This window comes from Nilaparvata lugens, chromosome 7 (assembly GCF_014356525.2).
Source record: "Nilaparvata lugens isolate BPH chromosome 7, ASM1435652v1, whole genome shotgun sequence".
NCBI classification, from domain to species: Eukaryota; Metazoa; Arthropoda; class Insecta; order Hemiptera; family Delphacidae; genus Nilaparvata; species Nilaparvata lugens.
In genome coordinates this window covers 52,386,861-52,413,589 of record NC_052510.1, presented here as the reverse complement: position 1 = coordinate 52,413,589, position 26,729 = coordinate 52,386,861, and the positions used below count along the sequence as shown (strand labels likewise).

The window sequence follows — 26,729 nt, the reverse complement described above, 5'->3', positions numbered from 1 at the left end:
TATCCTTGCATTTATGATTGATTCTATATAATTGACATATTATATATGATTTGATATAATTGACTTCAGGAATACTATTTGATACACGAAATACTAGTAGTTCGGTGAACAGTAGACCTCGCGCAGTTATAAACCACAGCCTCCTCTTATACTGTCCATCAGAGTAAATCCTGTCTGTATGTCGTGTCGGCGAGATATCGGTGTGGAAACTGCTAATGGCTGTTGGGGTTGGTGTATCAAAAATGCTGACATCAAAAGCTATAATCTCCTTCAAGACATACTGGCAAAAGGTCAGCCTTAGTTCAAAACATAGAGAGGTCGAATATTGGCGTTCGAAGGAGACTCCTTTTCCTTTTGTCTTATCTTTAAAATTTCAAAAACCTTAAATATAAGTCGACGTGATATTCAAAAAGGAGCATACCTGTCAAATTTCATGAAAATCTATTGCCGCGTTTCGCCGTAAATGCGGAACATGAATATAAACATAAAGAGAAATGCAAAACCGTCGACTTGAATCTTAGACCTCACTTCACTCCGTCAATGAAAGAAGTCAACATAAAATTGCACAAATACTATTATGATTCATATCCATAATAATGGATCCATTGTCCTTGGTCGTCTTCTTACCGTTCATTGGATAAGATACTAGAAGACTAGACTATTGGTCTATGATGACTTGTAGATGTAACTAGCCGGTATTTGATTTGTAACTATAGAAATACAAGGTCAATCATTTTCCGATTGCTTGACAGAATTGAAGTAGATGTAACCTGTCAGTCTTATATTTATCTATCTTTATAGAAAGCAAACTAGGTCAAATATTTACAATAATTTCTTGCCAGATTTCTATTGAAATCCTTGTAAAACTCTTTCCTATTCAGACTGATTATTGGACCTTTTTCTTCTCTATCAATTTCTCCCATCAGCTCTAATTCAGTTGTACATATTTACAAACTTCATCCAAGTTTTGCAAGAATTTGACAAAAATTCCAGAAAGGATTTTCACAAGAGAGCCGTGGATGTGGTGAAACTGTTGTTTCGCACTGAATATTGGACGATGTTTTGTATCCTATTGACTATTAGCCGACAAGATGACAATTTCCTTTTAGCCAAAGTAAACTTGCGCTGCGTGTGGGTGTGTGTGCGCGGTCGGGAGGTGTGACGTCACAGCTGTTTCGTCACAGATCCAGGACCGACCTACCGACCAGAAAAGGAGCTCTGGGCACAGCGCTTGCATTCTCTGCCCACGCATCGCACCGCCATCATTGACGAACAAGTGGCAACACACAAATATCATTACATTACAGTTAGGCAGATGGAAAAGAAGATGGAATAGGAGGATGGTGAAATGAAGAGGAAGGAAGGTGGTGAAATGAAAAGGAATGTAAAAAAATATTCTCAAAACATAGACATACAATGAATAAGAAATGTATACAATAATTGAGGAATAAGGAGCATTATTCTTCAATTGTATACATCTCTTGTATTTCTTGAAGAAATGTATATAATTGAATAATAATACTCCTCATTTTGAAACTAGTCTATAAGAAGGAGATGGAGTATGAAGAGGTGGAGAAGAGAAGAAGGGGGGAAAGAATGAGGGAGAAGGGTATAAAGAGAGAGAGAGGAGCAAGAAGAAGTGAGGGAGTAACGAGAGTGAGGAGGATAAGGGATGAGGTGAAAGTGGAACAGAAAATTGAAGAGAAGGAGGTGGAAAAGGAGGAGGTGGTGGAGGGAGAGGAGAATTTAGAGGAGGGAAAGGAGGAGAAGGGAGAAGAGGATGAGGAGGAGTTGAAGAAAGAGGAGAAAAGGAAAGTAGGATGACAACGAAGAGAAGTTAGAAGGAGTAGAAGAAGACGAGATAACGGAATGTGAAGAAGATTATTTTCATAGAAGGGAAATTACAATACAAAAAGAGGAGAAAAAAGCACGCACGAAGTAAATACAAGATTATAGGAATAAGAAAAATAGTTTGAGCAAAAAGAAGAGGAGAAAGAAAAACAAAAAAAGGAGAGAAATTATACGATCGGCAGACGAAATAAAACAAAAAGAGGAAGAGAAAAAGAAAAGCAGGCGATAAAAATAAGATGCAGGAAGTGTAGAAAAAAGATTAAAGAAAGGAGAGAAATCTAAAACAATTGAGTCAGTAGAGGTGGGATACAGATGGAGGAAGAAGAAGAAGATGAGGAAAAGGAGATGAAGGGGATGTTAAAGAAACAATTTGATGAAGTTTGATGGTGGAGAAATACGACAGAATAAAATCAGTGGTAGGAGGAGGTAAAGAGGAAAAATAAGTAGAAAGTAGTGTGAGGTTGGACGTTATGGTAAAGTAGGAGAAGACGGGGAAGAGGAAGAAGGAGGAGTAGATGAAGAAAATACAAGAATGAAGGGAACAAGCAAAGAAGAAAGGGCAATCGAAAGATAAGTGTTTGCGTACATGCCTCATCTCACAATCAACTTATTTATTCAGTGAGCACTGAGCCGTCACTTGTCAAACACAACACGTGGCCCACACACTACCAATGTTCTACTCCTACTTGAAGATTCTCACACTTGAAGACATACAAATTCTGTATTGTCATCTATACTATAATAAAGGAAAGAACTGGCTTATACACGTACGGGATAGGAAAATTAGGTTTGAAGCATCATCACGTCTGAATTACTGGACTGATTAACTTGAAATTTTGCATACAGATTCTTAATTAACCGAGGATGGTTACAGGATTATTTTCAATTCTCCAAGATTTCATTACGTCAAGTTTTAAAATAGATCCTTGCGGAGCACGGGTTACCTGCTAGTCCAGAATAAAACTGGAGAGACATCACCTGAAGCATTGAATGAGAACTAAAATTATAAATAAAACTGTTGTAAATAGAACTGTAAATAGAATTTACTTGGCGACAACCAGTCCAGTCCAGATGTAGTCTTTCTTAGGCTAGGCACACACCAGTTAGTCAAGTCAAGACAAGACAAGACACGTTTAGTCACAATACTTCACATAGCTGCTTGTGACGCAACTCACACTGATTAGTCATTGCAATTAGACATGTCTTCATGAGTAACTATGTGAAGTATTGTGACTAAACGTGTCTTGACTTGTCTTGACTAACTGGTGTGTGCCTAGCCTTAGGCTGGGCGTACACCGGTTAGTCAAGACAAGACAAGTCAAGACACGTATAGTCACAATACTTCACATAGTTACTCATGAAGACATGTCTAATTGCAATAACTAATCAGTGTGAGTTGCGTCACAAGCAGCTATGTGAAGTATTGTGACTAAACGTGTCTTGTCTTGTCTTGACTTGACTAACTGGTGTGTGCCTCAGTCCCGTCAGTAGTTCAGACGTGATGATGCGTTATTCGTGAATTTCCTATATCGTACGTGTATAATCCAACTCCACTCTTTATTGACCGAGCGAAGTGAGGTCTAAGATTCAAGTCGACGGTTTGGCATTTCTCTTAATGTTTAAATGTTTATATGTTGCGCATTTACGGCGAAACGCGGTAATAGATTTTCATGAAATTTGACAGGTATGTTCTTTAATTGCGCGTCGACGTATATACAAGGTTTTTGGAAAATTTGCATTTCAAGGACAATATAAAAGGAAAAAGGAGCCTCCTTCATACACCAATATTAGAGTAAAAATCTGGTGTGGCGCACTCACACAACTTTCCTTGCCGTTATGAAAATTGATCACCTGACGCTAGTATTCCCGCGCATCTCAAGTCTACTATTCAAAGATTTGAGCCAGCTGGTGACAGGGCAATAACGCTGGAGACACACATGAGGTCTGCTATCTCTTCATAGTGAATGATTTAATAGAATCAACAATAATTTGCAATTGAATAATCACATTTTCTCGAATTTAAAGCTTATTTTTAATTTTAGGTGAAAATGTTACTGAACATTAATTGTAGAGATTTTCATGCTCAATCTACTCCACTTGATTTTTTCCGTTTCAATTGTATCTGAAGCCTGATAATTGGGAATCTATCTGCATTGATGGGGCGAAGCTCCTGAAATTTTTACAGATATGGGACTTGTGTCAGTTGATAGAGCTTATCGATGACTATTTTAGGTATGAATTTGATCAAAATCGTTGGAGCCGTTTTCGAGAAAATTGCAAAAAACCCTGTTTTTGACAACATTTCCGCCATTTTAGCCGCCATTTTGAATTGCATCAGATCGAAATTGTTCGTGTCGGATACTTATATCGTAAGGACCTTAAGTTCCAAATTTCAAGTCATTCCGTTAATTGGGAGATGAGATATCGTGTACACAGACGCACATACACTCATACACACACACACACACACACACATACAGACCAATACCCAAAAACCACTTTTTTGGACTCAGGGGACCTTGAAACGTATAGAAATTTAGAAATTGGGGTACCTTAATTTTTTTCGGAAAGCAATACTTTCCTTACCTATGGTAATAGGGCAAGGAAAGTAAAAATCAGACTATAGAATTATTCATCATAAATCAGCTGACAAGTGATTACACAGATGTGTGGAGAAGCCAGTCTATTGCTGTATTTCCATAAGGTCTATAGTTTCAATCAGGTACTTGTGGATGAGAATACTGCGTGAGGTCTACTGTTCACAGAAGTACTAGTTATATTATAGATGAGGTATGATTTCGAAAGGACATTGTGTAATGTAAAATAGAACCCTGATTTTATTTCTCATTTTAAAAATATTCGTGAGATACTTATTTATAACTTACTTTACTCACTTTCATTATAGGTTTACTTTATTTCTTACTAAAAAGAAATGATAACAATATCACGTTCATCTATGAAACGGTAACCTTTGTTTTGGCAGAAATCGCATTAAAATTGTCCTAGTTTTAAGGATACATGCATTGTCAGTCATTAGTTTTGAAAAAAGTATTTTGATTTAAGGTTGATAATGATTGATTTCCAATTGCCATGATGACTTTTATCACATCAGAATATTAATTCATACGATGTTTCCTTTGAAATAGAACCGACCAAACTTTATTTACATCTGGCGCGGCTTCAAGGCAGCACAAGGTTGAAGGACCAAGGTTAATGTCCTTATAAGTATTAGAAAGCCACACGCACAGATGTGACGGTCAAATTATTGAGTTCACTTGCAATTTATAGGGAAGCAAATCAAATACGTTATGATAAATGTCAAATATCAGTAATATTCTCAAACGTTTAGAGGTGTAAATTGTACATTCAATTATTCTTCTTTTGAAGTTCTCAGTAGTAAGACTGATTTGAATATCACTTCATTTATGGTGATAAATTTATTTACTTATAGGCTATATTATAAATTTACAGTTTCAAGTGATTAGTGAGAGTTATTTTGATATTTAAACAATCTAAATAATTAAAAATTTTCTGTTTTCAAATGTTTGGACTGAAAATTGGACTCAAATTCAAAAGTGTATGGAACATAACCTACTTTTTGTACTAGTGTATAAAAAAATCTAGGAAGGAACAGTTTTGGGTTGTGCCTGTTGGCCTTCTCCAATCATTTTAATGAATTAATAGAAGGTGTCTAAATGGTATCACTTCTACACATTTTCGAATTCAAAACTTGAAAAAATGAAGTGAGATAAATTTAATGTACTCTGTACTCAATTTTCACGGTTCAAAAGCATTGACATTTTTTAACAGGTTTAATGAGATCTACACGTCTCTATGTTATCTAATGATTAAACTTTCTTTTGAAAAATCAAAGAATCATTCTAAATATCTTCCAGTTGTGTAAATAGAAAATGTATAACCGGAGAAAATTGAAGCACAGTAATTCAATGGAGAGAATATAATTAGTACACGTAAAAGCATGATAATGACGAAAATTATAGCAGACTAATTCAATGGCATGATAATGACAAAAAACTTTAAAATCCTCGAAAGCTTATCTGAGGAGTCTATCTGATTTCAGAAATGTTCACAGCTTTATGACAGTTATTTCTACTTGCTTGATCCAATAATCGTATCTTTTCACTAAAGAAGAAGAAAAAGAAATTCATAGAAAATTTAGCAGACTAATTGAATGGTGAAAATTAATTCACGTTGTGACATGATAATGACGAAAAACTGTCAAATCCTGAAAATATTCAAGTCAAATCAATCTGATTTCAAAAATTGTCCCATCTTTATGACACTTATTTCCACTTTCTTTATCCAATAATCGTATTCTTTTACGAAAGGAATTGGGAGAAGAAAAATAAATTCATTCTACAAGCTGCTTGATACAAGTCCATCAACACTAGTACATCATTTGTTCCAACATAACAACATTTTCTACTAGACTGATCTCATTATCAAAATGATAGGACAGAAGGAAACATTTTAAAAATTTAGTTAATTCAAAATGGTAGAGAATTGGGAAATTAAATAAAAGGTGAATCTTGAAATTGAGTTGGAAAAGGTGACATCACTTTCAGTTATAAGCTGACGACATAGAGTGTGAAGTTCTAATAATAGTCAGATGACACCTTGACCCTTCAATCACACGTAAACACACCCTACCATGCCCTGCCCTACCCCACCCACCAATCACACTCATATTCTCTTTCCACTCTCTATTTATTTCTACATCACTGTTTTCTATTTTTTTCTCTCTCTCTCTCTATCTATATGTGTTAATGGGAAGTATATTTTATATCCTTCTAAAAGAATCGACAATTATTTGTTGAATCACTTTATTATATTAGCGTTATTATAATTGCATTTCTATATTTATTCTCATTGATTAATTATTTATACTTTGTGAAATTTGTTGAATAGCTAGCATTATCGTCATTTAATGTAAATTAGTGTATAAGCCAGTAAATATTGTAACTTACATAAATAAAGAAATCTAATCTAATCTCTCTCTCTCTCTCTCTCTCTCTCTCTCTCTCTCTCTCTCTCTCTCTCTCTCTCTCTCTATCATTCATTCGTTCTTCTCCAACTGTTATAACTTGCATTATTTTCACGTACGTTTCTGTATTCTGGTTGTCTTTGAAATATAAATCAAACTGAATTTTATTTTCTTCAAGTAACAGTTTACAAAATAATTTAAAATAGATCACATAACTACAAAAATAAACAATAGTAATATAATATTTCACTAAAAAAACAGGAAACACGAAGTCACGAGAAATAACCATCCAGCAACTAGCAATCAGCACACAAGATTCCCTTGTGGTCCGCTGGAAGTGCACGTAAATATAAACTTACATGCACGTAAACAGGTGAAAAAAAATACTAGGGGGTGTATAGAAAATTATCACTACACCTTACCAAATAAATTTGGCTACCCTCTCATTCCCATCACATACTTTTCAACTTATCTTCACTTGTTTTCTCGCTTCTCTATACTACTTTCTTATAAGCTTTCTCTTGTACCGCTAATATAATAACAAATTATCTTCTTCTTCATGTGCCGTCTCCATGGCGGAGGTTGGCTATCATGATGGCAATTTTCACCCTGCTTACAGCTGACTTGAAAAGTTCATTTGAGGTGCACTTGAACCAATCCCTTAAATTGCACAACCAAGATATCCTTCTTCGCCCCACTGACCTCCTACCTGTTATTTTGCCTTGCATAATGAGGTGCAATATTCCATACTTGTGACCTCTCATTATGTGACCCAGGTACCTTAATTTGCGCTCCTTGATTTCACCAATGAGTTGCAGTTTCTTACCCATTCTCCTCAGAACCTCTTCATTTGTAACATGACAAATTATGTTCAAAAGTCTTATTTCCCCTTTTTATATATCGACTCTATTCTGATCAAACAATTCCATTTCCGTCTTCTTCATTCAATATTCCCCTTTTTGAATCTTTCCCTTATCCCTAAGTTTATTTCGTATTTCTCTCCTTTAGGTAACTTTAATAAATTTGTACTTCTCTTTCTAACAATCTTTCTCTAAAATCACATATTTTTAGATTCTTCTATCAGCTCTCTACTATCACATTATTTCTCGTTTCTCTCTTTCACGGACTCTCTCCTAGTAGTTTTGGTAGAGAGTTAGTGGGAAGGATATTTTGAATATTCTTTCCGAACAATGGACATTGATATGTCCAAAGCTCCGCCAATTTATGTAGATGCATAACAATATTATCTATAGTTATCACAAATTGCTTTTTTCATATCATATACAGTTCAATAATAATTTTCTTAGTCTATATTATGTAAATTCATCTATAATTTTGCTGTATTGTAAGCTATTGTATATAAGTGTATAAGCCAGTATATATTGTTGTAATCTACATGAATAAAGTACTCAATCAATCAATCAATCCTACCCCATCGATCCTTTCTTCTTCTCACACCTGAGTTTTTAATTCACATTCCTTTTATTCTGGCTTTCTAGCTTTTCATTTCATTCACAATTATTTCTCTTTACGGGTCTGTCTCTTATTCTCACTTCTTTGGTCTTATCCCATATATAAATAAAGTACTATAAAATCTTATAGATTTAAAGTAGATATAAAATCTTATCTTATAATCTACATAAATAAAGTACTCAATCAATCAATCAATCAATCAATCCCTTCACACTCTTCAGCTAGTTACGTTGCTTTGCATTAATTATCAGCCCCTACCACTCTATCCATTCTACCATCATTAATAAGTGATAAAAATAGATGATTTATGAATGGGACAGTTGGTTTTCATCAATACGAAATAATGCTCTTCAGAGTGATCACTGATGTTCTATATTTTATATGTGGAATCAAAACAAAAATACATCGATGAATCAACTCAACAAGGTCAAAAGCGAATTTCGTTCAGGTGACGCATCCCAACTGAAAGTTAGCCAGACGGAAAGAGTCAAATAAAAAACGTAAATCTTATGCGTGAGTAAATCTAAACGAAAATCTCAAACTTTACTTAAAAATTAAATAATAATTCAGATTCCAATTATTTTTGAGCTATAATCTATTGAGAGAAAGGTGATGAAAATGTAGTCAGTTAATAATAATCTAAATCGACTATTACACAGACTAGTAGATTTTCAATATTCTTTTATTACAAAGCCAGTTAAAAGGATTCGTATTTTAGTGTAACTTCAGCGTAAATAACAACATTATAGTCCAAGTGCTGGTTGCACAAAAGCCGGTTAAATTTTAACCGTGATCGATTCCACGAGAACCAATCAGAGAAGCCGCCTCATAAGAAAGGCCTTCTCTGATTGGTTCTCGTGAAATTAGTCACGGTTAAAATTTAACCGGCTTTAGTGCAAACGGCACTAACACTGTTTTACAGGAATCCAAGTAATTGAACATTGAACTCGAATTAAATTGCTTGAGATACGTTTGAGCTCTGAGCAATAATCATGGAGCATATCTAGAGCTGGTCTTCTATAATATGTCTTTCTCCTTCCGTTCCTTTATTTTTAGTATCCTCTTTATTATTAAGTACTAGTTTTTTATTCTGTATTTTTTTCAAGAAATTTGTTTTGGATCATTTTTGTTAAATATTTTTGAAAAACATTCATATTGCAACTCACACCTGCGTACAGGGTTTCTTTGCAGGCGTAGATTCTTATATATATATATATATTTTATCTTGAAAGTGTTATATATATTTTTTGAGAATCAATAAATTTGAATTTGAATTTTGAATTTGAATATGAGGTGGATCTCTAATCAATCACTAACTACATATTCTAGCTCATCACTCAAGCCTGTACAAATATTCATCATTACAAATAACAACAGTCGTGTCAGATTACTTGAAGCTTGTTTCTAGTGGAGCTCTTCAGAATCGATTCTTCAGTAAATGTTCAACCAAGCACGTTTTGTAGCATGGCTGCTAGACTGCCAAACCCTATATAACCAATCTCTTCAACACAGATCCCATCTTCAATAATCACTATAGATAACTTACTCAGTTGATAAAGTCCTCAAAAATCGTACAAAATAGACCCTAAAAGCTCTAAACATTACAATAAACATGAGTTTAAAAATAATACAACAGTATTTTTTTAAAAACTTTTCAATATAAAATAAAAAAACTAAAAGATTAAACATTAAGTAGCCCTGAAGAAAAACGTTTTTAGAAAAAAATGAGTAATCTAATTCAAGTGGATTTAGTGATTACGTCCATCAAGATAATTACTGCCCAAAACAAATTACTTTGAGTGTGTTTATCAATGTGATCACGCATAAACAGTGAGGCCTACTGTGAAGTAGGGTTGCGCAGTGCAGACTGCGCAGAGAAGCAACAGCAGGACTTAGCCAAGTAGGTGAAGGGTGATCGCCTCAAAATAGACAGCCAACACAAACTACTTGATGCTTCTCTCTTGAAACTTGAACTTGAGAAGTTGTGACTTGGGAACGCGCTACAGTAGCTGCTTTGAAATTCAACTTGCAGAGCCGGCCTTTGATTTATGGGCTGTTACAATTAGCTCGTACAATCTGGTTTATGTACAACTGAAGATGAATAACGGCAAGTAAAAGTAGTCAATAATTTATGGTTTGTGCTGCTATAGCCTAATGAAATGAAATGAAAAAGTTCTTTATTAGGCGGAGTTAGGACTTTCAAGTTGTCTTCTCTACCACTCAACCTCGTCATTACAAATGCAATTGGATAAATAATACAGTGTAACTTAATATATAAATGAAAATAAATTAAATAATATCGCTACAGAATAGAAACATAGTTGGAACAAAGCAGTCAATCTGTATTTAAACTAAACAAATCAATTATATTAGCCTAATTATGGAGCGGAAATTATTTGATGTATAAAGGACACCTTGTAGATTTTACAAGTGTACAAGAAAATATTTGGAATAATACGGATTGGCCTTGAGGTTAGCGTCACTTGAATTGGTTAAAGGACGGTTGTCAGGTATCCTTCTTGGTAAGGTTTTCGGTTGTTGGGGAACTTTGGGTTGTTTACTGTTGAACTGTTGGGGTTGTTTTGGGTTGTTGCGCAACTTTTACTGTTATCTCAAGCCGATTACTGTTGATTCTTGTCGATTTTTACTGTTTTTTTGGGGCGAGAGTGTATAAACGGCACAATATGAGAGACTACCAGTGTCACACAGTAACCTTGGTAAGGTTCTTGGTTGTTAGGTATCCTCCTTGGTAAGGTTTTCGGTTGTTAGGTATCCTTCTTGTAAGGTTTTCGGTTGTTAGGTATCCTTCTTGGTAAGGTTTTCAATTGTTAGGTATCCTTCTTAGTAAGGTTTTCGGTTGTTAGGTATCCTAATTTTCGGTTTAAGGTTTAGGTTTGACATTAGGTACATTTAGGATGACATTAGGTTCAAAAATAAAACTAGTCTAGAACGCTAAAAATAGAGATCACTTTCTGAAAAAAGAGAGAGGGACCGAGATCAGACTGTTATTAGCTGTGTTGAAACGTCCCATAATTTACGGCCAATCACTTGGCAGTACTATTAAACAATGCGTTCAGTTTGTATGGATCTCATACAGGGCAGATTTCATTTGTAAACATGCAATTAATTTCATGCATGTTCGAACAATATAGACTTCTGGTAAGTGGTTAATAATCTCTTTGAACTTCCTTGAAAAATTCAGAACTTGATTTTGAATAAAAATTTGGATACCTAAACAACCGAAATTTTAAGGTTTTCGGTTGTTGGGGAACTTTGGGTTGTTTACTGTTGAACTGTTGGGGTTGTTTTGGGTTGTTGCGCAACTTTTACTGTTATCTCAAGCCGATTACTGTTGATTCTTGTCGATTTTTACTGTTTTTTTGGGGCGAGAGTGTATAAACGGCACAATATGAGAGACTACCAGTGTCACACAGTAACCTTGGTAAGGTTCTTGGTTGTTAGGTATCCTCCTTGGTAAGGTTTTCGGTTGTTAGGTATCCTTCTTGGTAAAGTTTTCGGTTGTTAGGTATCCTTCTTGGTAAGGTTTTCGGTTGTTAGGGATCCTTCTTAGTAAGGTTTTCGGTTGTTAGGTATCCTTCTTGGTAAGGTTTTCGGTTGATAGATATCCTTCTTGGTAAGGTTTTCGGTAGTTAGGTATCCTTCTTGGTAAGGTTTTCGGTTGTTAGGGATCCTTCTTGGTAAAGTTTTCGGTTGTTAGGGATCCTTCTTGGTAAGGTATTCGGTTGTTAGGGATCCTTCTTGGTAAAGTTTTCGGTTGTTAGGTATCCTTCTTGTTAAAGTTTTCGGTTGTTAGGTATCCTTCTTGGTAAGGTTTTCGGTTGTTAGGTATCCTTCTTGGTAAAGTTTTCAATTGTTAGGTATCCTTCTTAGTAAGGTTTTCGGTTGTTAGGTATCCTTCTTGGTAAGGTTTTCGGTTGTTAGGTATCCTTCTTGGTAAGGTTTTTGGTTGTTAGGTACCCTTCTTGGTGAGTTGATCACAAGGTGAGTTTCTTAATCACTTCTCAATTATTCGGTTGTATAATGAGTATCGTACACACTCAATCAGTTATATTTTCGGAAGTTCGGAATCCACCTAAAAATGTAATTTATTCGTTTCTCATCGGCTTCCTTCCTATTATCCACCACTGAGATGTTTAATATTGACCTTAGAAGATAATCGATGAGGCCTTCATCATTTAACATCAAATGGATAAGAAATTAATCAGGTAATGTTCAACTATTATTGTTTCTCATTGACAAGTCAGAGACTAAGGAGTGGGGAGAGGGATGAACAATAAAATATGAATGGAACTGCAGTTTTAAGTGCATTACAACATAGAGAAACAATAGCGTAAGTAGATATCCCATATAGGGCGTTTATGTCGCAACTTTTACTGTTATCTCAAGCCGATTACTGTTGATTCTTGTCGATTTTTACTGTTTTGTTGGGGTGAGAGTGTATAAACGGCACAATATGAGAGACTACCAGTGTCACACAGCTTCACGGGAAAGAATTACATGAATCGGCTTGAGATAACAGTAAAAGTTGCGACATAAACGCCCTATACCATGGGATATCTACTTATGCTATTGTTTCTCTATGATTACAATTTACGAACTAACAATGATGGGTGATGAAAAACATGACTGAATGAGAATGAAAAAATACATAAAAGAGAAAACACAGTAGGCTGTAAAACTCAAATAGAATTTCATTTGAATGAGCATTCTTGTTCAACATACACTGTCCAATTATTTTTGTGATATTTCTAATTTTGAAAGTTCTAAAATGAAATACATGAGCTATTGTGTAAGAGTATTCTTAGAAGGATACTATTTAAGAGTTTAAACATTGCTTCCCGATGGTTAGGAACCTTGAAGCACATGAACAAAATCACATCTTCTTGTTCTTCAAGAACTTTTTCTCATTTTAGATGGAGTCGGCAGCATTCCACATCGAGCGAACTGTAAATTTCCAATCATTCCATCAAGATTACTTCTGTATTCTGTTTAACACAAAATTCGACATGGTTCTTAATTCAAAGCTAAGTTCTGAATCCACACATAAGTAGGCTAATAGTACAGAATACAGCACCAGTTTACTGGATGACATAAATTTCAAAAATAAAACTAGTCTAGAACGCTAAAAATAGATATCACTTTCTGAAAAAAGAGAGAGGGACCGAGATCAGACTGTTAGTAGCTGTGTTGAAACGTCCCATAATTTACGGCCAATCACTTGGCAGTACTATTAAACAATGCGTTCAGTTTGTATGGATCTTATACAGGGCAGATTTCATTTGTAAACATGCAATTGATTTCAAGCATGTTTAAACAATATATAGACTCTACTTGTAAGTGGTTAATAATCTCTTCGAACTTCCTTGAAAAATTCAGAACTTGATTTTGAATAAAAATTTGGATTAATTCTGATGTAGACCATTTATCAAATAATCAAAAATATAAATTAATAATCAAACAAAATTCACTAAACTATTTGCCAAACGTAACGAAGACTAGGTTTTCGGTTGTTAGGGATCCTTCTTGGTAAAGTTTTCGGTTGTTAGGGATCCTTCTTGGTAAGGTATTCGGTTGTTAGGGATCCTTCTTGGTAAAGTTTTCGGTTGTTAGGTATCCTTCTTGTTAAAGTTTTCGGTTGTTAGGTATCCTTCTTGTAAGGTTTTCGGTTGTTAGGTATCCTTCTTGGTAAAGTTTTCAATTGTTAGGTATCCTTCTTAGTAAGGTTTTCGGTTGTTAGGTATCCTTCTTGGTAAGGTTTTCGGTTGTTAGGTATCCTTCTTGGTAAGGTTTTTGGTTGCTAGGTACCCTTCTTGGTGAGTTGATCACAAGGTGAGTTTCTTAATCACTTCTCAATTATTCGGTTGTACAATGAGTATTGTACACTCAATATGTTATATTTTTGGAAGTTCGGAACCCACCTAAAACTGTAATCTATTCGTTTCTCATCGGCTTCCTTCCTATTATCCACCACTGAGATGTTTAATATTGACCTTAGAAGATAATCGATGAAGCCTTCATCATTTAACATCAAATGGATAAGAAATTAATCAGGTAATGTTCAACTATTATTGTTTTTCATTGACAAGTCAGAGACTAAGGAGTGGGGAGAGGGATGAACAATAAAATATGAATGGAACTGCAGTTTTAAGTGCATTACAACATAGAGGAACAATAGCGTAAGTAGATATCCCATGGTATAGGGCGTTTATGTCACAACTTTTACTGTTATCTCAAGCCGATTACTGTTGATTCTTGTCGATTTTTACTGTTTTGTTGGGGTGAGAGTGTATAAACGGCACAATATGAGAGACTACCAGTGTCACACAGCTTCACGGGAAAGAATTACATGAATCGGCTTGAGATAACAGTAAAAGTTGCGACATAAACGCCCTATAGCATGGGATATCTACTTATGCTATTGTTTCTCTATGATTACAATTTACGAACTAACAATGATGGGTGATGAAAAACATGACTGAATGAGAATGAAAAAATACATAAAAGAGAAAACACAGTAGGCTGTAAAACTTCAATAAAATTTCATGTAAATGAGCATTCTTGTGCAACAAACATTGCCCAATTATTTTTGGATATTTCTAATTTTGAAAGTTCTAAAATGAAATACATGAGCTATTGTGTAAGAGTATTCTTAGAAGGATACTATTCAAGAGTTTAAACATTGCTTCCCGATGGTTAGGAACCTTGAAGCACATGAACAAAATCACATCTTCTTGTTCTTCAAGAACTTTTTCTCATTTTAGATGGAGTCGGCAGCATTCCCCTTCTTCAGACATATACAAACACCCTATCCATCGAGCGAATTGTAAATTTCCAATCATTCCATCAAGGTTACTTCTGTATTCTGTTCAATTCAAAATTCGACATGGTTCTTAATTCAAAGTTCTGAATCCTCACATAAGTAGGCTACTAGTACAGAATACAGCACCAGTTTACTGGATGACATAAATTTCAAAAATAAAACTAGTCTAGAACGCTAAAAATAGAGATCACTTTCTGAAAAAAGAGAGAGGGACCGAGATCAGACTGTTATTAGCTGTGTTGAAACGTCCCATAATTTACGGCCAATCACTTGGCAGTACTATTAAACAATGCGTTCAGTTTGTATGGATCTCATACAGGGCAGATTTCATTTGTAAACATGCAATTAATTTCATGCATGTTCGAACAATATAGACTTCTGGTAAGTGGTTAATAATCTCTTCGAACTTCCTTGAAAAATTCAGAACTTGATTTTGAATAAAAATTTGGATTAATTCTGATGTAGACCATTTATCAAATAATCAAAATTATCAAAAATATAAATTAATAATCAAACAAAATTCACTAAACTATTTGCCAAAGGTAACGAAGACTACCGAGATGGTAGCAAATAGAGCGCTTAAGTAAGGAAATCGACCTCATTGCCAAGAAGAGTTTCATGTTATGTTGGTGGATGATTTCAAGTGAAGATTGTGTCAATCCTGGACGAAGAAAATATATTGCAATATTCGTTAATACTTTACTTAAACGATCAATTATGGGTTTCGATAATTATTATCAAAATATAAATAACGATAATTATTATCAACCACTAAATATAGTCTATATTTATTGTGTTTATATATATTTTACTTGTATTTATTGTGCATATTTAAGTGTTCAGGAATTTCATCGAAATCACAATCCCCTCCTAGCTCCCAAAATGCTAGTACCAGAAGCCAGGCCAACGCATAGAGTGACAAATCTCTAATTTTATTCATACGGTAGCCTATATCATATTTCATTTTCTAGTCATTTCCATTCTGCTTTTATACCCCGCAAACTATTTTTTCATGGTAAATGCTGATAACGCCCCCACTTTATCAAAGGGTAACTATATTAGTCAAGTTGATATAATTGACTTATTTTTGTTGAATATACCGCAGCTTCTTCCTAATTAGCTATTTCACAAACAATACGGTTTGTACAAAATCATCATAACAAACTATGCTATGAACAACTAGCGGTTAGGCACAGCTCTTATTTCAAACATCAAATCCACAGCGACCCATTTTATATATTAGGTCTTTCAGAAAATTAGCCAGTTACAATGCACACAGATCATCCAAGATTATGAATTATTCTGTCAGGCATCCAATCGTCCTCGTCACTCCCACCTAACTTAGCCAAGGCCGGATTGCAACTCAACAAATGCCTGCCTGGTGAAACAGTCCTAAGCAGTTCTTGTTGCAGACCAGCTGGCTCGTCCTACGCTAAAAGCACAGGCCTCAACTTAACTTGGATTGCCGGATTGAGCCACATAACAAGCTTGCTAAACTCCAACATCAGAGGTGTACTGGCCACTGGCCCCACCTGTACAGTTGTAGTTCCTGCTATGTAGTAATGGAATTTGGTCAATCTTCAACGTGTAGACTGCGATATGCAACAGAATCTTGAAAATAGAACAGTGAGATGTTGATAATCTATTGAGAAATACTTCTAGCCTACAAAAATTTACATTTTTCTTAAACTAGTAATTCTGTGAACAGTAGACCTCACGCAGTATTCTCATCCACAAGTACCTGATTGAAACTATAGACCTTATGGAAATACAGCAATAGACTGGCTTCTCCACACATCTGTGTAATCACTTGTCAGCTGATTTATCTATATAAAAGCGAAATAGCACTCACTCACTCGCAGAACTAAAAATCTACCGGACCAAAAACTTTCAAATTTGGTAGGTATGTTCAGTTGGCTCTTTAGAGGCGCACTAAGAAATCTTTTGGCAATATTTCAACTCTAAGGGTTGTTTTTAAGGGTTTAAAGTTCGTCTTTTAGCATGTATATTCTTCTTCTCCCAATCTCTTAATTATAATTGAAATTTCCATAGCATATGTTACTATAGAACTATAATCTAGATAGAGTACCTCTTCGAAACAGTTGTTAACTGGCAACTAAATTAATAATTTTGTCAGGTTGGCATTAAGTTGAGTTGACTTTGTTAGGTTGGCAACAAGTTGAAGATTTAAATGCATTTATCGCGGAAAAATTGATTGGGCACTGCTACTTCAATCCTGGGAATATTACATTACTAGCCGTCAGGCTCGCTTCGTCCGCCATATCGGTTTAGCCAGACGTTTAGTCTGGACCCCCGACTGGATTGTCCTAACATATGATAAAAATGCTCAAATGAAAAATGCAGGCAAGCGAAGCGAGCCTGCTGATCTCATCCTTGGACGATCCAGTCGGACCCCCCAGGCGGAGCCCCATGGCTAGACGGATATGGCGAGCGAAGCGAGCCTGACGGCTAGTGATGAATAATTCTGTAGTCTGATTTTTACTCTAATATTGGCGTATGAAGGAGGCTCCTTTTTCCTTTTATATTATCCTTGAAATGCAAAATTTCCAAAAAACCTTGTACATACGTCGACGCGCAATTAAAAAAGGAACATACCTGTCAAATTTCATGAGAATCTATTACCGCGTTTCGCCGTAAATGCGCAACATATAAACATTCAAATATTTAAACATTAAGAGAAATGCCAAACCGTCGATTTGAATCTTAGACCTCACTTCGCTCGGTCAATAAATACGACTTTTAGAAGTCTTGTTTCTTGTTTCAAAGCAATATCGAAATAATAAAACAGCATCAATTGATTAAGAAAAATACAATAAGAAATCTTTTGGCTATAAAATTGTAATCTTTCAAGATTTGCTTGGTACGCGCAGTAGTAAGTTTTTATCGATATAAATAGAGGGTACACAATATTGATAATAGTGTAATAACCGAAACGAGTAGATATCTCATGGTACAGGTCGTTTATGTTCCAAATTCCCCGCCAATTTTTTGTTAACTCAAGACAATTACTGTTGACTACTGTCTATTATTGCAGTTTTGGCCGAGTGAGAGTGTAAAAACGGCACAGTATTAGAAACTACCAGTATCAGAGTCACAGTATCAGATCAGATACTAGATAACAAGCGTCACATAGCTTCACGAAAAGAAAACTTTTATCAACGTCTTGAGTTAACAGTGAAATTTGGAACATGGATGCCCTATACCATGGGATATCTTCTCATGATATATTTTATCTATGATTTCACAATTACATCAAATATACCAAAAGGTTCAATAGAAAGACTCCAAATAGTGACAACCATTTATGAGAAATTGAGAAACTAGTTTCAGTTATCACACTTTTATCAATATAGTGTACCCTCTATTTATATAAAAAACTCAGTAATAGTCTTAGTACTGTTACAATCAATCCATTTGGCATGAAAGTTGAGAGTCAACTTGAAAACTAGACTACTGGCATCGTCTAAACCCGGCTTACAGGAAAGTGGTTTCTTATTTCAAAAAAGTGAAAAAGCTCAGCAATTAGCACTAGTAATCAAGATATCTACACTAGACTGACTAGACACAAGAATCGTTCAAAGACGGCAAAGTGTAAAGAGTTGACAAGATAATTTCATTCAAGATTCAGCCTTCACCTAGTAGCTTACTCATTTCCGCTACATTCAGATAACTTCTTATTGAGATGTTCGGGGAATTTGTGCGAATATTATCAATGGAACGGAATAAGCTAGGAATCGGAAACCATGATACGATAAACGAAGACTAATTGTTGCTTTCAGTCGAAGAAAAAGATTGTTTCAATGAATATTATGCATCATTCACTTCTTCAACTATGCGAAAAAGTAGCTTGACCGAATTTAACGTCCTCATGACTTTTTAAAATGTACAGAGTTTCTTCATCAGAAGTCAATTTTTATTGTTATGTAGCTATTTGTACATAGCCATGAATAATATTTCACTTTGTATTCACAATACTATTCAATGGTGGCTCGGAGCACACCTGAATATTTGATCGATCGATCCATCTACATCATAATCATCATCCTCATCATCATCATCCTCATCATCATCATCATCATCATCATCCTCATCAACAACATTACTAGTAGTTCTGTGAACAGTATTCTGTGACCTCACGCAGTATTCTCATCCACAAGTACCTAATTGAAACTATAGACCTTATGGAAATACAGCAATAGACTGGCTTCTCCACTCATCTGTGTAATCACTTGTCAGCTGATTTTAATGAATAATTCTATAGTCTGATTTTTACTCTAATATTGGCGTATGAAGGAGGCTCCATTTTCCTTTTATATTCTCCTTGGAATGCAAAATTTCCAAAAACCTTGTATATACGTCGACGCGCAATTAAAAGAGGAACATACCTGTCAAATTTCATGAAAATCTATAACCGCGTTCCGCCGTAAATGCGCAACATAATAAACATTTAAACATTAAGAGAAATGCCAAATCGTCGACTTGAATCTTAGACCTCACTTCGCTCGGTCATCCAATCTCAGCAAGCCATTCTGTCGGCTAATCCGTTTTATCCGTTCGTCACAGACCCCTTAATTACCCACCCACCACCCCACATGGTCGCCGGAGACCTGTTACACATAACTTTCTTCTTTTGGCCCGTGGCCCAGCCAAGTTGGATGGTAAGCCCATAGCTTACCCTTGAAATGGGAGTCAGTGTTTTTGTTTTGGCGTGGGTGTAGAGCCGGCGACGGCGCTATAGGCTGTGCGAATAAATATTACTCTATAATAACACGTTAACTGTTGGCTGAGCTCCAGTCTAATTCGAAGAGACATCCGAAATATAGGTAGCTACTGTTAAGGTCAGCACCCAGGAAGATAGTGACTTTGACTGGGCAAACAAACCATCAAATATACCTGATAACTTCTGTCAGCAATTTAGACTGTCCTAAGCTGGATTCCCAATTTCCCATCAGAGATGAAAGAAATAATAATAGTTTTCTTTACTCTATGATTCCCACACAACAGTGACAGTGAACAATGAAAATTTATTCCCTATAAGTTCTAATGGCATTATTCATACTCGCTCGTTCTGAATGGGAATACAACTTATGGGAATTATATTTTCACTGTTCACTGTCACTATTGTGTGGGAATCGAGCTTGACTGTTTATGCAAAGTGATATTTTTATCACTTTCAATGAGAAGTTTGCAAACATTTATTTTATAAAAATATAATTCTTGAGAAAAATGGACATTACATCGTTGGCATTTCAATTCATTGAAGGTTGAATTCAAAACCAATTTGTTTCAATAATAATGCCAATATTTTAAAACTATAGTGAGCTCCACGTTATAATGGCAGTGTTTGATTAGCAATAGTATTGCTATCCTTGTCTATCATTCAACAAAGCGGATAGCGCTATCTCTTTCTCGCTTTGCTGTTGCCAGATCGTGTTTTTGCAATTATTAAAGATTTGAATAAATGATGGAATATTTTACAGATTGAGATTTGATATTGAGATTGTTTTCAGAAGATACAGTCATTGGATAGACAAAATAAGAATCAGAATTTTAGATTGCCGTTGAGGAATACAGTAGTGTAAAAGCAAAAGATCATTAATTATGTGGAATGGTACGGTACGGTGAAAATATATGTGTATAATATTAAAGGAAATTGAAATTAGTTTATTATCAAATTTTGTTCACAATGACCCGATGGGAATAATCTCTAATGAAATCTGCAGATCTGTTACTTGGATAGCAATAAATAATTTAAACAATCTAGAATTAATAATTAATTAACAAAATATTTCATCTTAGTTATGAAAATTCATAATGAAATTATTGAAAAATGTAATTTCTTGCTTAATAAAATAAAATTGATTACTTTACACGAGAATGAACCGTTAATATTACATCAATAAACCTGTATCTGCTACCGTATATAAATAGAAGGCATTGACAAGACAGAAGATCGGCAACGTTTTTCTCCTATCTTTCTCTACTGCCATTATAACGTGGACCTCACTATATCAACATGTTAGCTACTATTAGATCTCCATGTAATACCGAGATTTTAAAACTATCAAGATTCCTTCATGATGTTTTTCCAAATAAATAGTAATTAGTTTTCTCAATTCTGAACTCTTACACAGAATAGAATAACTTACAAGTAAACAATGGAGTGAGTGTAACTGTGAGAAATTATTAAACACAAGATGATAGGTCTAGACTTGTGAAACAGTGCGCAGCTTCCAAAGCAGTTACTGTAATTCAAGTGTCCATATTTGCAAGCTGACCTATCCACTGTTATATGCCCTCCAAGTCGATGTCTCAGACGACAGAGCTATCCACCTTTACATTTTTCTTTGCTCCTTCACATAATGATTTTCTGATTATTCTCATCTACATTTTGCTGTAATTTTAATTGTTCATTATTCTTCATTGCATTCAGCTCTGTAAGACTGAATAGTTTATGAATTTCAACCTCTTCCTCTCCATCAACTCCTCATCTTCTAATTTGCTCTGCATATTATACATTCTCCTTTTTCCTGCCTCGACACTATCTCATCCAATTTTTGTTCCTCGTTATTGTTTTATCAATTTCTTAATTTATTTCTTTAAAAATTTATTTTTTATTAAATTTCTTCAACTGATTTTATTCAACTTCATAAAATTTAAGGATACATAGACAGCGGAGACGTTGCAAGGCAAGCAGACTTAGACCTACTTCTCGGTCTTTTTCGGCAATGGGACAGCCTGGATGTTGGGCAGGACACCACCCTGTGCGATTGTTACGCCGAACAACAGCTTGTTCAGCTCCTCGTCGTTCCTGATGGCCAGTTGCAAGTGAAGTATTTTATGAGGTGCAAGAGATGTATATTAACACCTCTTTTACACACCTCTATCGTAACTTATCATCAAGTTATCGATAAAGTTGAAAACTTATACGCTTCAAAGTTACTGTCCACTGTCTAGTAACTCACTTCAACTGATCCATTCACTTACAACATGTCTTGCATTGGCCACACACCATGCTAGGGTTGAAGTGAAGGCCAAATTTGCTTTCCACCACTTCTCAAGATTTTCTTTTCCTTATCTCTCCAACTCTTCCCCAATTCATCTTTTTCCTCTTCATTATTCACTCTTTTCGCCCTATATTTTCATGCATAGAATTCTTCATCTTTTTCTTCCCTTTCCAATTTACAGTTACATCCTTGATAGTTTCAACTCATTTTCAATTAATTCTTTTAATCTTCTTCTTTAACCCTTTGCAATTTACTTTCCTTCTTCAATTTGTCCTCTGCACTCTTTCTAAGTGTTCTTTATCTAACTCCCAGTTTATATAAATTCCTAGTTTTAGCCAAGCATGTTTCCCTTCCTTCTTCTCACTCACCCACATTTCAAGCTGCGTAGTAAAATGCATCAAATAAATAGAAAATAACTTCATTTTTGTTCGTCTTCTTATACTCTTTTATCTATTTCTAATAATGTAATACACCAAAAGAAATTCCTATTATCGCTCTTCTCCAAATCATTTTTATTATTCTTTAACCCTCTCAACTTCTCTTACAGGGTAGCCACCCATTTTGAAATAAAAAAATCAATAGTAATTCCCGGTTTTCCAAAATAAAATTTCAAATTTTCCAGGTAGAGTATCCGCGGTACTTGAGTATCAAGATACATTCATAAATAATAATGGAAATCTTTAGTTTCATCTTCCATGACGAATTGCGAATAGCATATTTACATTTCCAAATATATTGATAATTTATGACATTACAACAATATCGATGTTTTTAGATATTTTTTTAGGTTGGGTAGTTCAAAAACATTGCCAATTATTTTTGCTAGCCATCAAGTATTTTTTTTATTTGAGTTTATTGTTACTGTACATTTTTTTACTAAATTGATTGAAATTTATGAAAAATTCATGATGAATTCACGGTATTTTTCCCGATTGAAATCATAAGAAATTCAAGGTTCTCCCGGTAGGTGGCCACCCTGCCTTAGTTGATCTCTCCTATTATCCTTCCTCTTACCTTATCTCTTTTTGTATTTCCTCTGTCTCTTATTCTTTTCCTTTCCTTGTCACTCCTAATCCACCTACCAATCCTTGTCATATTCTTCCTTTTATCTTTTCAACCAGCCTTGCTCTCGTCCCTTCTCCGATTCCTCCACTGTTGGCGTATCAGGCTGTACGCGACTTGGCTTCAGTCTGCATCTGACTTGCATCGGTCGACTTCCTTCCTTAAAAGGACTAGCTTGGTCAATGTCACACAACTCGGACCAGTCTGTCAATATCTGCCAATAAACAGTACAGTACAATAGTCGATTCCGCTCCAGTCGATAAGACTCTTTGATCAGTCCCGTTCGATTAAATACCGCAACTTATATAACATATGCAAGGCGTTACATTTTCCAAGTCACCCTGAGCACACACCAACAGTACCTACCATTTTTGGACGACTAATATCTGTTGAATCTGTACTCTATTTCAAAGAGCTTCTATGCTACTTGTTTCCAGATGCCAGACACACATAACTTATAGGTCTACTGTTGTTATACATTAGAGCTACTCTATCAACACAAAATTTGAATTTCTAAATCAGCAAGGGTGCAAAGTGCAATGGGAGCTAACACTTTCTATTAATGTATTCACCGTATTACTCATATATCTTTGTCCGTCAATGTGTTTACATTTTAATTAATGACTCATCAGATCGAAATATTCAAAATCAATAGAACGAATGCTAGATAGCGTAAAGCTCGTAGCACACTGGAGACGCCTTGTCAGTGCTATCTTTTCTCTATGCTAATTCTCATTTGATAAAATCTTGTATACAATAATTCTTTTCATATTGAAATCAACACTCTTTTCAACAAAGGGCAATAATAATTATTTTATTTACAGTATGTGTATTCAACACTTTTGAGATTTTTGAGAGCTGAGCCAACAATTAATTAGTTAATATCATGATAATTTCAACTGTTAAGTAAATTCTTGTAAAAATAAAGTTCATTGATTGTTTATTGTTTATATTCGAATTTAAATGCTTCGTACATGGTACCTTGTCAAGCAGCCTCTTTGAGGTTTGCTTAAGGTAGCTTATTTATTCAATAAACGGTTTTTCTATTGTATTCTATGTGTAAATGGAATACACTTATGTAAATATAATGTATATATTTTGTTGATCTTACACTAGCAACTAAAGTCTAAAAAAACGTAATATTGTAAAAATAGTTTTATATATAATTATATTATTAAAACCAACTAACACCGATACTGAGATTATCAAGACACCATAAGAGTTGACAAATAGATTAAAGAAAATAGTTTTATTTGATCGAGATACACTTTATTATTTACATTTTAATGTTTATATTTGAAGAATATGTCTATCATTAGCCCATATTATTTGACGAGTAGGCCTACACACGATTGATTTATTCATATTATTTTTTAAAGTTTCACTGATTGATTTCATTGTTTTTCTGATTGATTAAAGCAAAAAGAACTACGATATAGAGACAAGAACAAACAGAGATTAGCAAACACCTTCTCTACTCATGTTTTAGAATTTAATGAAATAGGTAGGCTAGCCTAGTTGTTAGTTGATAGTTGTTGAGTAGGTCACTTTGCTACAGTATCTAGACTCCTAATCATAAATTCCACCCTGGATTTTCGCCCGCTAGTAATGGACAGTCTACTAAAAGGGTGGGGAATCAGTTTGGAAAATTATAAGTGAAACTTTCTAAGTTTCATATCTTCTGTGTGGAAAAATATAGAACTTATTCAAACCATGTAAAATAACTTCCTATCCTGGATTCTCTCTAGAAGGAAATTATGCGAAGAGGAGGAGGTGACGATATGATCAATTTATACAACAGTTTATGAATTTTCCTAAATGCTTTTTTCCTCATAGGCTCTTAAACTATCAGTTAGCAGCACACAAAATATAAACACTAATCATCGCAATATAAAGCCGAGAGCTTAGTTGAATGCATACACTTGCCAATTCTGATATTAAATACTGAAACTTTGAATTGCTAAAAATAATAGCATAAAAATGTTGAATGGTTACTAAATTAACAAATGAAATTTGAATAAATATAGTTATTTTTTTATGTGGTGAAGTGGATTTTTATAAGGTAACAATGATTATTATTTCAAAGTAATTTTCAAAGTTAATAAATTTAGTTAAAAGAAAACCTCTACAGTCATAAATTTTGAACAATACGCAACTTATGGCGTAACTAATTACAATAGAAAAATTTAACAGCCTCAACATTCATCTCAATAAAATTTTTGCTTGGATACTATCAAAGTGAGCATAAGAAACGTCATACAAATGCTTTGAATTTCAATAAAGTAGTATAAATTAATTAATCAAACAAGTTTGGTGCTTAGTAATAGAATCTGACTCTATGAACCTGAAGCGAATCCATAGAGGAACTATAGCAAACCCTTAGGAATCCATTTTACACTAGATAAAATAGTTAACTTTATGTATTTCACACGACATGCTTGTCAAATATTTAAGTATTAGTTTAGGTAGTAGGTAGGCTAATTTCTTGTGGGTTTCCATGACTTTTTATGGTCTGCGGACTAGATATGATATTCTAATGTCTTTAAAACCCTTTTATTTTTTAGTGGATAATCTTAAGTGAACCATAGTTTTATGCCACTAAATTATGGTTAATAAAGAAAAAACGGCCAAAAAATGTTACTCCTCCCCCCTTTGGCTAAGCCTGGAACCGCCAATGAAACTAAATAGTCTTAGTTGCAGCTTACCAATATTTTATGAGATAGAACAGATTTGAAATGAATAAGTATAGTCAACACATTTAAACCGTTACTGTAACAACTTTCCATAAAGGTTCTGTACAGATAAATTTAGAATCTAACAGCAAGTGGTAAAGGTGGATCGAAAATTATAACTTAATAGGAGAGCATTTGGATCTTTAAAATACCATATTATTGATAATTTTTCATTAAATTCTAAGCATGGTAAACATTATTCACTTGAAATAGTGAGGGACAAATATGCCACTAGCTACTAACATAGCTGGATTATAGAAGAGAAATCCTGACTTGAATGTTACATGTACGTATCAAGAATTATATACCAAGCATGAGAGATATGAATGTATAGCAAAATTATTCAATTTATGTTATAATTGTAGAGATTTAACGTTTTGAATATGAGATAGATGCAGCCTATCCAAGGTTAGCCCACACTTAACTTGAGAAAAAACGATTTTAGACTTACTTGAATGAATTGTATAGTGATAGCTGATTTACCAACACCACCCCCGCCAACAACCACCAATTTGTAAGTCTGAGCATAGCTCTGTCTTTCATTTTGCCTAGACATTATTACTAATTATTATTCTAAAGTTTTTGGTCCATTCCAACACAAACACAAACTGATAAAATTAATTTACATCTGACTGATCAGACAGTTTTGAGTTGCATGTCTACCAACCATATAAATATTAATATTTATTCTGGAAAAAAGTTGAGAAAAATTGAATTAGGAATATTAATAATTCCTT

At 34.5% G+C, this 26,729-nt stretch overlaps 1 protein-coding gene across 1 annotated transcript in view; it reads right to left on the bottom strand.

The window, feature by feature from the left end:
• The window catches only part of LOC111058212 (ras-like protein 2), a 34,088-nt gene extending 7,424 nt beyond the window's left edge, over positions 1-26,664 (bottom strand). The window contains exon 1 of the mRNA XM_039433098.1: positions 26,444-26,664. Coding sequence (XP_039289032.1) covers positions 26,444-26,548 — 105 coding nt within the window. The 5' untranslated portion in view covers positions 26,549-26,664. The remainder of the gene's footprint in view (positions 1-26,443) is intronic.
• Between the last annotated feature and the right edge of the window lie 65 nt (positions 26,665-26,729).